Source organism: Kogia breviceps, chromosome 15 (genome assembly GCF_026419965.1).
Source record: "Kogia breviceps isolate mKogBre1 chromosome 15, mKogBre1 haplotype 1, whole genome shotgun sequence".
Lineage (NCBI taxonomy): Eukaryota > Metazoa > Chordata > Mammalia > Artiodactyla > Physeteridae > Kogia > Kogia breviceps.
The window spans coordinates 39614167-39626440 of NC_081324.1; the positions used below are offsets into that span (position 1 = coordinate 39614167).

The 12274-nt window shown below is 45.9% G+C and overlaps 1 protein-coding gene across 7 annotated transcripts in view; it reads right to left on the minus strand.

Annotated features, from left to right (window-relative positions):
* Positions 1-12274, minus strand: part of FHOD3 (formin homology 2 domain containing 3) — a 507955-nt gene that overhangs the window by 158350 nt on the left and 337331 nt on the right. For all 7 annotated transcript variants that reach the window (XM_059041316.2, XM_067016011.1, XM_067016010.1 and 4 more), the window contains exon 10: positions 10927-11165. In XM_059041316.2, coding sequence (XP_058897299.1) covers positions 10927-11165 — 239 coding nt within the window. The remainder of the gene's footprint in view (positions 1-10926; positions 11166-12274) is intronic.

A 12274-nucleotide genomic window follows, 5' to 3' on the forward strand; every position in this document is an offset into this window, starting at 1 on the left:
ACTACCAGGCTCCCTCCACAGACTCTTGTAAAAGAGACAATCTCATTCTTCCTTCCATGATTGGGTTTAATCGACTCAGTTTAGTAATCATTAGAAAGCCCCTGCTCCATTTCCAAAGGGATCCTGGAATTGCCAGGGATATAAAGAGGGAGATGCTGGCTCTCCAGAAGGACCACCCACACCCATACCTGCATGAACTGCCAACAAAATCAGCTCTACCAGAAACGGCTGTGAACAGTCAGGACATGGATGGGAAGACGTATATCACAGAAAATGGAGAGTTTGCCAGGCCAAGGGCAAGCAGGCTTGACACTGAAAGAAAATACCCAAAGCAAGTCAAAGATGTAACTAGAAACAAAAACCTCTCCTTCTTTTTGAAGCGTGTTCACCACTCCCACAGTAAAGGGCTATCTCTTCCTGCAACATCACACCAAGTAAGGCCACTCTAGCTTGAGAAGCATTCACACTTGAAGACAACCAATATCAAGGTTCATTGACTTGGAAAGTGAGTGAACTTCTCAGTTTCAGAATTTCATGACAATTCTACACTTTATCCATTCACTTCTCTACTTACTTGGTTTGTTTTCCCTGGGTTATGGCATCTAAGCCCAAGCTTCAACCCTCACCTGCGTGTACCTGAGTTCCAGAGGTGCCTATCCAACTGCCTATGGGACGTTCTACCTGTGACCCAGATATCTCAAACTGAAAATGCCCACAGCTTACTCAGTGGCCTGACAGCCATCCCACGACCCTAAGTTAGGGGTTGCCTAGGGATCACCCCGGACTCCTTCCTCTTTCTCACCATACAGTCCAGTCACCATCCCACAAATGATGTCCATCCTGTATCTCATCACCTTCTCCTGCTTGCCATTCTCCCTGCCACTGCCTTTTGGGCCTTTCCACCTCCCTCCAGACTGTGGCCCAGGCCTCACCAAGCTCCCTGTTTGCTGTCTGCCCTCCTCCCATGCATTCTCTGTGCTGTTCCCACAGGGGTCTTGCTGAAATACCACCCTGATCTCACTTCTTCACTTAAAATTCATCAGTAGCTCTGTTCAGTTTTAAAGTTCTGCCATTTTCTTCAGCATCTAGAAAAATCCCCCAAATTCAATTCAGCAAAGTCCAAACACCCAAAGAAATCTGCAATCTGATCACAGTGAATCTTTTGAGAAACCAGAAGTCCCGCGCCAGAAATCAGAAGGAGCTTTGCAAAGTGACCTCTTCCTCATACCTTTTGCTTCTGTCCTTTCTTGGAGCAGGTGCTCTCAGTTCCAAGTTCACAGACCTCTGCCCCAGCCCCCCACCCCCCAGCCATCTCCCCTCCTATCCTCCCTTTGCTGTTCAATACTCAGAAAACCACGAAGGGCTTCGGGACGTTAACTGGTATATCTGAATCACTGGCTGTATTCTAACCATACCTACCTGAGGAGGTCACATCCCTCGCTGGTGAATCCCACTGGTAACGAACCGTACCCTCAGATCAATCTTCCCAAGTAGCTACTTGCTGCTCATGGTACCAGTGGTTGTTAATCTAGTTGTGGTGAAATCCTCTAGCATGGTTATGCCGGTGCACAGAATCTTCTCGCCAGTTCATGTTCATATTTATTTAACGGTTACCTTCTTTAATAGCACAATATATCCGGGAAAGCTCCAGGGCATGGAGTGACTACAGTAACAACACTGAGCTAAGCCCACATTTGCGCTGCCTCTCGACTCCCCTGACACTCTATTAAAGCGGCATCAGCGCCCTGAGTTTACAGTGGAGGAGACGGAGGCCAAGACTGGGGAGGAAGTGGGAACTGTAGCTGGAAAGGCCACGCCTGTGCCCTCAACAACTCGTGGCTGCTCCTGTTCTGCACTTGGCCAAACCTTCCCCAGGAGCCAGGACTGAGGTCACCTGAGTCGTAAATTCTGTAGGTTAACACCAATGATACAACCCCTACTGTCACAGAGGAGAACAAACCTGACTCCGTATTGGATCTAGTCCTTTAGCTCTAACCTCTGTGCCCTGTTGCCTGTGCTTAGTCCTGCTGGTTCTGTGCCTTTATAAAAGAATGTTGTCTATAGCCTGAAATATACATGGTAGCCCATTCTCAAAGCTCTGCCTCCCAGGCTTGACCTTTCAAGGTATAACACTTGTCACACAGATAGACATAAAAAGCTGCAGAACAGAGAATGACGTTTGTCTTGTTGGAGGTTTCCAGCAACATCGTGACCAGACCTACGTGGACAGCTGCAATGACAAATGATTATCACATCCCCTCTGGCCGGCACCAAGAAGTTTGCAGCAACCTGTCATACTCCCTCCCCTTTTAGTATAAAAGAAGTCTGAATTCTAATTCAGGTAACATGGCTCTTTGGGACACCAGTCCACCATCGTCTGGGTCTGCTGGCTTTCCGAATAAAGTCACTGTTCCTTGTCCCAACACTTGGTCTCTCAATTTATTGGGCTGTTGTGCTGAGCTTGGACTCCATAACACTACTATTTATATAATAGGTTTTCTGCTTGCAAATCGATTGTTCACTGCCAACTATTTCCAAGAAACACAGAACTAGGGCTACTCTGTTATTTCTGCTGCAGATCCTGCAGCTAAAGGAGGAGTGGAATCCGTAAGCCCTGGCAGTGAAGCCCTGTGGACAAGGCAAGACACAGACCAGAGGGCAAGGCACGACCCTGGAACTAAGCATCCAAATATGCCTCCTTCCTGACAAAATGCAGGAAAATGGCCTCCCCAACCCTGCACAGTTTCAGAGTTAGGCTCTCCCATCTGCCCACTGGTTCCTGGGGCTGGTAGAAAGGTGCCAATACCCTTTCCTACTCCCGCAGGAAAATAGAAAACCACACTGCCTCTCCAACTGCCTCCCTCCAGCTCCCATCCTGGAGGCTCAGCCCCAAGGCTTGTCTCTCTTCTGCCCACAACCCACTGGGCCACTAACCAGTGCACATCAGGTATGATCCCCCAAAACGTGAGGACAGCTTAGCCTCCGATAGTTGATAGTTAACTGTGGCTTCCTCTCAACCATGAACTTTTGTTCTCTATGCCTTCTTTCCTGCTCCCATCACCAAGATTATGGCTGGTTAGTTATGATTAACTGGGAAGGCTGTTCTGGTGTTGCAGTTATTGCTCTGAACATTTTCAGAACTCCTCATTAGGAACTGTCTTCAGTGCCAATTTATGAGAAAAACAAGCAAACCAGTATGATTATTTCAGGATCAAAATCTAACAGTGATTATAAACAACACAGCTCTTGGGATGACCAAGTTCCAATAAACATTTGCTCTGAATGATTTTTTGCTTTCTCAACAAATCTAATTCATCCTCAAAAGAGAAAAACTCGTTACTACAAAACACGTTCTATAGATTCAGAGACTAGTTCCAGGGATGTTTAGCTCTGAGTTCAGGTTCTGGACTAGGACTGTCTGGTCTAGGTTCAAACCCAGCTGTGCCACTTACCACCTGTGAGATCTGGGGCAAGTTCTTTAACCTCCCTGTGCCTCAGTTTCCTCATCTGTAAAATGGGGAGAATACTACCACCTGCTTCATGGAATTTACAACATATGTCAAATTGCTTAGCACCATAGTCAGCACAAAGTAAGTCCTCCATAAATGTGGTTCCTGCTATCACCACTGCTGCTACTACTCACCTCCTAGAGTGAAGGAAAAATAGAGAGGATTCTCCCAGAACAACACAGAGAGGCTGCAGTTAGAAAGAGGACACACTTCCCTGAGTGAGCATGACACCTAAAAGCCACACAGGAAAAGACTAACAGATTGGACACTATAACAATGTTTTATTCATATATCAAGAGATGCCATGAAGTAATTTAAATATAGTTAAAATATAGGGAGAAAACGTTTGTGACATAGCTGTCCAAAAGTTAATATCTATAATGTATTAAAAATACTACATTCTCTCTACTTTTGTATCTGAAAATTTCCACATTAAAAACAGAATGGCTGTACACCAATTAAAATGCTTAAACCATTCAGGAGACAAATAAGCCAAGAATATAAACAGACAATACTCAGAAAAGGAAATGTCCACAGCCAATGAAGCAGCTACAGATGAACAACCTCTGTAGTAATAGAAAAATGCAAATTAAAATGCTGAAGCACCACATTTTACTTTTCAGCATTATAAAACTTCTGAAAAATTCTTAACATCCAGTGCTGGTGATGGTATGGTAAAATGGTCAATCATATGCTTATGGTAGAACAGCAAATTGATATGGTCTTTTAGAGAGCTATATGGTTGACACCAATATGTAATACAATATTATAAAATGTAGTGTCCCATGATCTAGGGGATTTCACTTCTAAGAATCTCTCCTGAAAGAATGTTAATGTATGTGCACAAACGTGTGTGTGTGTGTGTGTGCATGTGTGTGCGTTCATTACAGAAAGTTTGGCATTAGGAAAAAAACTGGAATCAAAACATAGCAAAATGAATGAAGGCATTACAGTATTATGGTATATCCTTACAATGGAACACTAAGCAATAATTTTTAATGTATTGTAGTAATTTTTTAAATGTACTGACAAAAAACTAGAACTAATAATATAGAAGAATGGCAACATGCATTTGATCATTGCTTACTAATTGCCAAGTACCCAGTATATTTGTTTTATTTCTACAGAATCACAGGGGGGAAAAAAAAGGTTAGTTTAGTAAAATGGTGAAGGGCAGAGACTCTGGATCCAGACCACCTGAACTCTAAAACCAACTCCACATAGATTAGCTGTGGGACTCTGGACAAGTTACTTCAATGTTCTGTGCCTCAGTTTTTCCTCCTGTCACACAGAGGTAATAACAGTACGTATACCTCATAGGGTAACGGTGAAAAAAGTAGTATATTAAAGTTCTTAGCATAATGCCTGGCAGATGATTAAGCGCTTGGTACATTATCTGAAAACATAAAAGAGCTGCTCTTTATTCTGTTCTCACTGTGTGCTAGGGGCCATGTCTAAATGGATACAGGGCTAGTAGTGGCAGGGCCAAGCACCTCCATTCTATGTCCTGTACAGCAGTGATTCCAAATTCCATGCTGGTGAGAATGTGTGCAGACTGAGTGCCCCTGTGCTCCTTAGGATCCAGGATCGGTTCTCGACCAGCACGTGTGGACTGAGTTGCTGCTGTTGGTGTCCACAGTCTGTCCCCACACCAAACCCTGCCAGGCTCCTTGCTGCAGCATGGGTAGGCTAGCTACCCCCAGTCAGTAACCGTGGCCTGTAGCCCATGTGGGCGTCGTCCCTCCTGGTCTCCCCTTCTCCAGGACCAAGGGGGCCAGGCCACAACCTCTCTGTGCTGCTGGAGGGTCAGGCAGGTCTGTAGGTCAAACTGCTGCATCCAGTCCTTCCCAAGTGCAAGCTCCAGGCCTGGCCACAACCCTTGACTCCTGGTCAGTCTACTTCCTGGTCACTTTCAATTTATTAGAATGAGTAGTTTTGTACAACAAATATTAAGCCTTTTTTCCTTATTTTTACCCCTAATCTAACCTCCACGGATGAAATCGCAATTCTTGAATTTAACGTTTTCACTTCTTGACCCTCAGCTGATGACACCATCAGTCGAGAGGAGGGCATCCACCTCTCCTCCCCAAGCTGAGTTCTCAACTCCACCTAAACACCTGTGAACACTGCGTGGACAGAGGTGGCTCTAGTGAGCTTGTCCCCTGTGTTCCTCTTCCTCCAACCAGGTTCCCGAGTCTGGCTGCAGAAGACCACACCTTTTGTCATATCATCATTTTTCTGTCTTGCCATTTTGTTGTATGCTGGTGTCACATTCCACTATGTCAACATTTTTGGAATGTGATAGGTGTGAAGCTGATTAGAATTGGATATGCTGGACATTTCAGCTACTGAGAAAATCATGAGATTCAGCCAAACTTGGTTCTCAAAGAGGGCTCAGCATATTCCCTGAGAATGTGAAGTAGAAAACTTTGCTAAATGGAGTTAAAACCAAACCAAAACAAAACAAAAAAGGGACTCTACTGTACAATCTATACAGTAGCCCCCAAATTTAAGAATTATATTCTCTGAAAAAGAAAAGTCAATTTTGACCCATGCACATGAGCATTTAAGATAGGTCCACAAAGTTCAAGAAAGCTACCCTGCTTCCAACAGTCAAAAGACTCCCTGCCTCAGCATCGCCCCAAGGAAGTGAAAATCACAACCAATTACGTGCCTTCCTCTAAGGCAGGGTTGACATTTTAGAACAGATGATTCTTCGTTGCGGGAGGCTGTCCTTGCACTGTAGAATGTTTAGCAACGTCCCTAGACTCACCCACCAGTGCCACCAGCACTCCCCACCCCAGCTATGATAACCCAAAAAGTGCCAAGGCATTGCCCAGTGTCCCCTAGGGACAAAATCACTTCCGGTTGAAGACCACGGCCTTTTGGGGCCACTGGGACTGGTCCCAGCCTGCCTCTACATCCCTGAGCAGCACATCCTTTTCTGGGCTCATTGCCGCACGCCCTCCCCCTCACTGGCTCTGTAAGTCCCCCTAGTCTGACTCTTCTCCACCCTCTCCAACTCCCTCAACCTCCCACTGGGAACGCATGAGCAGCCATCAGCAAACAGCCTCCACACCTTCATGGAATATCCCTTGCTCTAACCCTGGACTTAAGGATGCTGTTCCCTAACAGACTTCTCATATGGCATGACAGGTTCTTCTCTCTTACCCACATACTCCTCTTTGCCAACTCCACACCACTTCGCCTGCAACTTCCCTCAAGAAACGCAGCCCCTTAGAATATGGGTTGGCAAGTCTGTGGGCCAAATGTGGCCCACAACTTGTTTTGGTACAGTCTGTCAGCTAAGAATGATTTTTACGTTTTTTTTAATGGTTGGGGGGAAAAAAATCTAAAGAATATTTCATGACATGTAAAACTCAAATCTCAGTGTCCATAAATAAAGTCTCAGTGGAAGGCAGCCACACTCATTCTCTTACTTGTTTTCTATGGCTGCTTTTATGCTACAAAAAAAGCATAAAAGCAGCCATAGTTGCGACAAAGACTGTCTGGGCTGCAAAGCTTAACATATTTATTACCTGGCCCTTGACAGAGAATATTTCCAACCCTTGACTTTGAAGAATGTGGGAGTCATCTGTACCATCGACTTCCAAGCTGTTGTCACCATCCACTACCCGCCAGGTCACTCTTCCATGTGTATTAAAACATACACATGACTGAAAGCTGGATGGCACAACTGCTAACATGAATGACTAAATGAAGTGCAAAATTACCTCTATGGGTTAGAATGTTGTGTGGAAATCAACAGGATGAAATTAAACTTTATATATTAAGTCCCATGCCAAGTTCACTGTCAGAAAGATGGATATACAGAGCAGGAAGAAGACCCAGTGTGTGTTGACAGAGGTAAGAACCAGGATGAACAGGGAAACATTATAGGAAAATTCTATCCATATAGTGAAATGCTAAACACCAATAGAGCTACCACATCATGGAGCAAATTTAGACCAGGTGACTTTACTAACAAGCCAAGAAGTTCAAGAATAGAATGGGGTGCCTCAGGGAGGAGAATGTCTGAGGCTGAGTACACGGAAAGGGCCTCTGGTCTGGGCTTGACAACCCTGAAGACTTTTTAATGCTAACATTATATACTATTACAATTTAAACCAGAGACACTGGCTCTTTTGATGATTAGATGCTAAAAATAACTTTCTTGGTAAAAAAAATGAAAGCACCAACATTTTTCTTCCAATCAGATCTGTAAATTTAATTGCAAAGGTGAAACTCACTATGGCACACACAGTCACAAGAGGTATTTTTAGGTGGCAGATGACCAATAAACTTATACCTTATTTGGTAAATGCTTAGTGTGGACTATTTCTTCAGAAACCTAAGCAGAGCAATGTGAGTTTTGAGGCTTATTCGTCCTTATTAAAGCACATAGCCTAGCAGGCCTAAGTCTGTAAGAAGACTTGGGGATTTTCTCCTGTTCAACTCTCTTTGATTTTTATATTAACCTGAATAAAAATATATATACGGGCTTCCTTGGTGGTGCAGTGGTTGAGAGTCTGCCTGCCGATGCAGGTGACACGGGTTCATGCCCCGGTCAGGGAAGATCCCACATGTCGCGGAGTGGCTGGGCCCGTGAGCCATGGCCGCTGAGCCTGCGCGTCCGGAGTCTGTGCTCCGCAACGGGAGAGGCCACAACAGCAAGAGGCCCGCGTACCGCCAAAAAAAAAAAAAAAAAAACACATACATGGTATGTAAACAAATTCCCTGTCTAAAAAGTCAGAAGTACAAATCTCACTCAATGACTATGTTTAGGAATGGTAGGGTGGCAAATGGTTCTGTATGATTCGGACATTGAGTGGCAAAGGCCAAAGACTTAGATTTAACCCAGGGCTTAGCTCCCTAGTCCTGAGATTCATCACAAGGCACCAAGCCCCTGACTGTTTTCTCATCTGTAATGTGAGGATAATGATACTTGTTCTGCCTGGATCCTACAGAGGATCATCATGAGAATCCAATTCAAGTGACAGAGAAGAACCATCTGAGTGGAGAGTGCCATACACACTTTAGGACAACATGAGTCTCTCTCACCTGTAACATAGCTCTACCTTCTTTTCAAAAGTATTGGCATTAGTTGGGACACAGAGTAATACAATTCAGCCTAAAATTCTTCATATGTGACATATGCAGGCATGTTGCTACAAGTTAGCAGTAAGCAGGGCCGGAACGTTCACATAGATGAAGAGTAATGTAGGTCAGGCATGCGTCTGTGTCTTTCAAGGTCTATGGTGAATAGAGCACAATGAACTTCTTGATTCTAAGGTAATGTTCTGAGGCACAGATGCTGAGCAGGTGACTAAGCTATGCATGCAGGGATTGCTTCCCCATTTGCTTATCGTCACACTTTCTCTCTATCCTACTCCCACTTCTGCAAAAATTACAGTGTCATTTTGGGGCCACAGGGCAAAATCCCTCCAGCAGGTTTCACGGATGAAGCCACTTCATAATCAGCAATCTGAAAACCTTTATCTTTCTTGGTAAGCTGGAAAGTGTATTTTTCTTAAACAAATGCTATGAAATTTACATTAAAGTAATAATTTCATTAAAATGAAAAATCAGTCCTATTTGAAAACACTGAGGCAGGAACGTTCAGAGGGGCGTCTGTGGCCTCCCGTTCCAGATCCCACCAAGCCGAGAGCCTCAAAACTGTGCCCAGGATGGCCCACTCTACTGCTGTTCCCTTTGCCAACATATCACAAGGTGTGGTCACCTGAACTCACAACACAGGGACCTTTGAAACGTGTGAAAGCAAGAAACAGAACAGAAACAAACATGACACAAGTCAGACAGAGCAAAAGAACACCAAATGCTGCTTAACAAGGCCTCCTAACTCCTACCTTCAGCCTCTTGGGTGGTTTTAAACCGATTTTTCAGCTCACTGTGTACACTTTCCTCAACTGTCTCCGTGTTAATTTCTCAAGCTATTAGCCAGAAGCAGCGCTACAGAGAGCTTCCAGGGCCCTCTGAGCACTGCCTGAGTTTCCTGAAGATCTTAGACGACAAAGTACAAAGTTCATAGTAGAGGTTCTCATTCCTCAGTCCGTTCAGAAGTTTGGGTCTTCTTTTCACTAAAATAGAGATTGCTATACACAGACTCTTAGAGACAGAAAAACCTGTAGATGGAGGGCTAGGTGATGGAGAAGGGTGTCAACATGGACCATGCCTTGCACATCACTCGCAGACCGATGCCCTCCTTCTCCTTCTGTAATAGGGGGCACCCAAAGGCCTGGACCGGTTCATGCTCCAGTGATCCCATGAGTACCAGACTGCCCAAGTCACTTCTTGGTAGTGGTGGGGATGGGATGGGTGTCCCCTTAGGGATAGAGAGGAAGGGACATATGTGGATAGTGACAGACCTCACTATCTTAAGGTCATACCACTTATTCTGAGTTATATTCTTCTACACCAAGCAGCCTCCTGACCAACATTTGGCTCCCAGGTGGATCTCCATGATGGGGGGAAAATGCTTCAGTCAAGTGATGTGGGCAGGGTTTCCGCCAGCAGCAGGAAGAGGTGCACTGGCAACCAGTGTATCTGTCAGCCTCAGTGGAGGTGGCTGGCATGGACTGATCCACAGAGTCCCACCATCCTAGTGAACTGAGAGCATCCATTTGGGAAGATATAACCGGACCCAGACCCCAGAGCAGCATGGCCATCCTTTTGCTGCACCTCTGTTTTATGGAACCACTTCTGAGCTCCTATAGACTTTGTCAAATTTTATATTTTGGACATACATAATTTCTCGTGGGATTGTCAATCTATTTCTTTTTATGTCCTTGTCTTCATTCTTACTTTCTCCTTGCCCAGATGGGAGGTTCACAGGAATGGAGATCATACCTTTTCTATTTATATGTCTTCACGGTTTCAAACAGTCCTCGCCTATAACAGACACTTAATAAAAAAGTATGCTGCATGACTGACTGAATGAATGATGGCATCAGCATTTACTGAAGTTATATGAAAGCATATATTTGTTCTACTTAACTCAACCTCAACCATGTATTGTCATGAGTACCTCAGACTCTATCGATCTCACATTCATGTGGTGGCATACCATTTATTTCTAGGCCAAAGTTTTGTGTTTGGGATTCTTTTCTAGTTGACAAAGCACAGTATTTCTACACAGATATTAACTGAGATGCTAAATAATATGAAAACACAAACGGGTGAAGAAGAGTTCCTGGCATTAGTAAGACCAAGTCTACACATGTCACCAGGGCCACCTCGCCCTGGGAAGTTCCAGGGGAATTAGGGGTGATGGTTTAATGGTAGAGAAGAGGCAGGGAGCAGGAGAGATGGGGATGGTCAAGGGCACCGGTGGGGTTGTGGCCTCCCTCCCTCTTTCCTGCATCCTTGCGCCCCTCTCCGCCGCTGGGTTAATACTTACTTTTCACGGAGATCTCGCACTTGACTGGCCTTGAAGTCGGGAGCAGACGGGAAGCAGGGGCTGGACGGAGGCGACAGAGGACTCTTGATGCTCTGCACCGAGTGCCTGCGGCTCCGCCTGCGGTCCAGGCCCTGGTGCTCGCCGCCTGTGCCGGAACACACGCTGGCCCTCCTCCGGTCCCGGCACCCGCTGGGGGGTGGTTCAGCCGTCTCGTCACCATCCTCGAGCCTGAGTGCCACCTGGAAAAGCAGAGAGCGCCCAGCGCAAGCTCAGACCTGACAGCCTTTCACAGTCCCGCCCCAATGAGCACTTTACGCTGTCTCTTCCCATCCTGCGGCTGCGGCTTCTCCACAAGGTCATCACAAGCACACGCATCCTAAAGCGCCGCCTGCAAACCAAAAGATGCTTGCCACTGTGTGATTTTCCCAAACGGATACAAAAAGGTCAACTGATGTCACGAGAAGACCTGAGAAATATTTTGTAATTAGATGGGCTCTTCACCCTGCGGCCCAGCACTGCCCTTTCCGAGGTCATCTCTCGTGCGCCCGCCCCCACCGCCTTTGCTCTTCCCTGGTCCAGGAGGCGGAGTCTCTCCTGAAGCCCAGCGGCAGCAGGAAGCCCCGGTATTCCTGACAGTTTCGGAGCTCGCTTTCCCAGCAAGACTGTTCAGAAGAGCACAGCAAGGAGAAAGGCGGGAACCACAAACTAGGTGAGCCGAATGGCCTCACCTGCAGGTCTTTTGAGAGGCCTGACTTTAAGATCCCCTAGTTGGGTGGTGCCCTGTCCAAAGGCCCAGCTCGGCCTTCTCCTAATCTCCTCTATCCTGGACCCTACTCCATGGCTCTGTCAGCTCACATTAACACCCACCATCTCTATGCATATGCTCCTCTTTATTGGAGCTCACTCTTCTCAACCATGGGTTACACCTATCTGTGTCTCCAGCTTCTTTAATTATTTTTATGCCTACCTTCTCAAAAACTACATGGTCAGACGAGCACAAGTTATCGCTGACTAGACCTCTGTGTGGCTGCCTGTGCCACTAGTGGACCAAGAGTGACCTGCAGCAAATTGCTTGCCCGAGAGCCTGTCTCTCGGCAAACGAGGCTAAGAGGATTGCATTTTCAGGTTTGTGGTAAGAAAACTTATCTAACATATGTAAAGCAGCTAGGGTAGGGCTTTCCCGGTGGCTAGTACTCAATTAATATGACCATTCTTCCCCAACATAGGCCCTCGGATGAAGGGGCCTAGGATGCCCACAGATTCCTCCATCACACAGAACTGGCAGGTCAGACCACCTCGCAGACCAGACAGGCCAGGACAAAGCAAGTCCAGCAGTCTCTCTGATTTG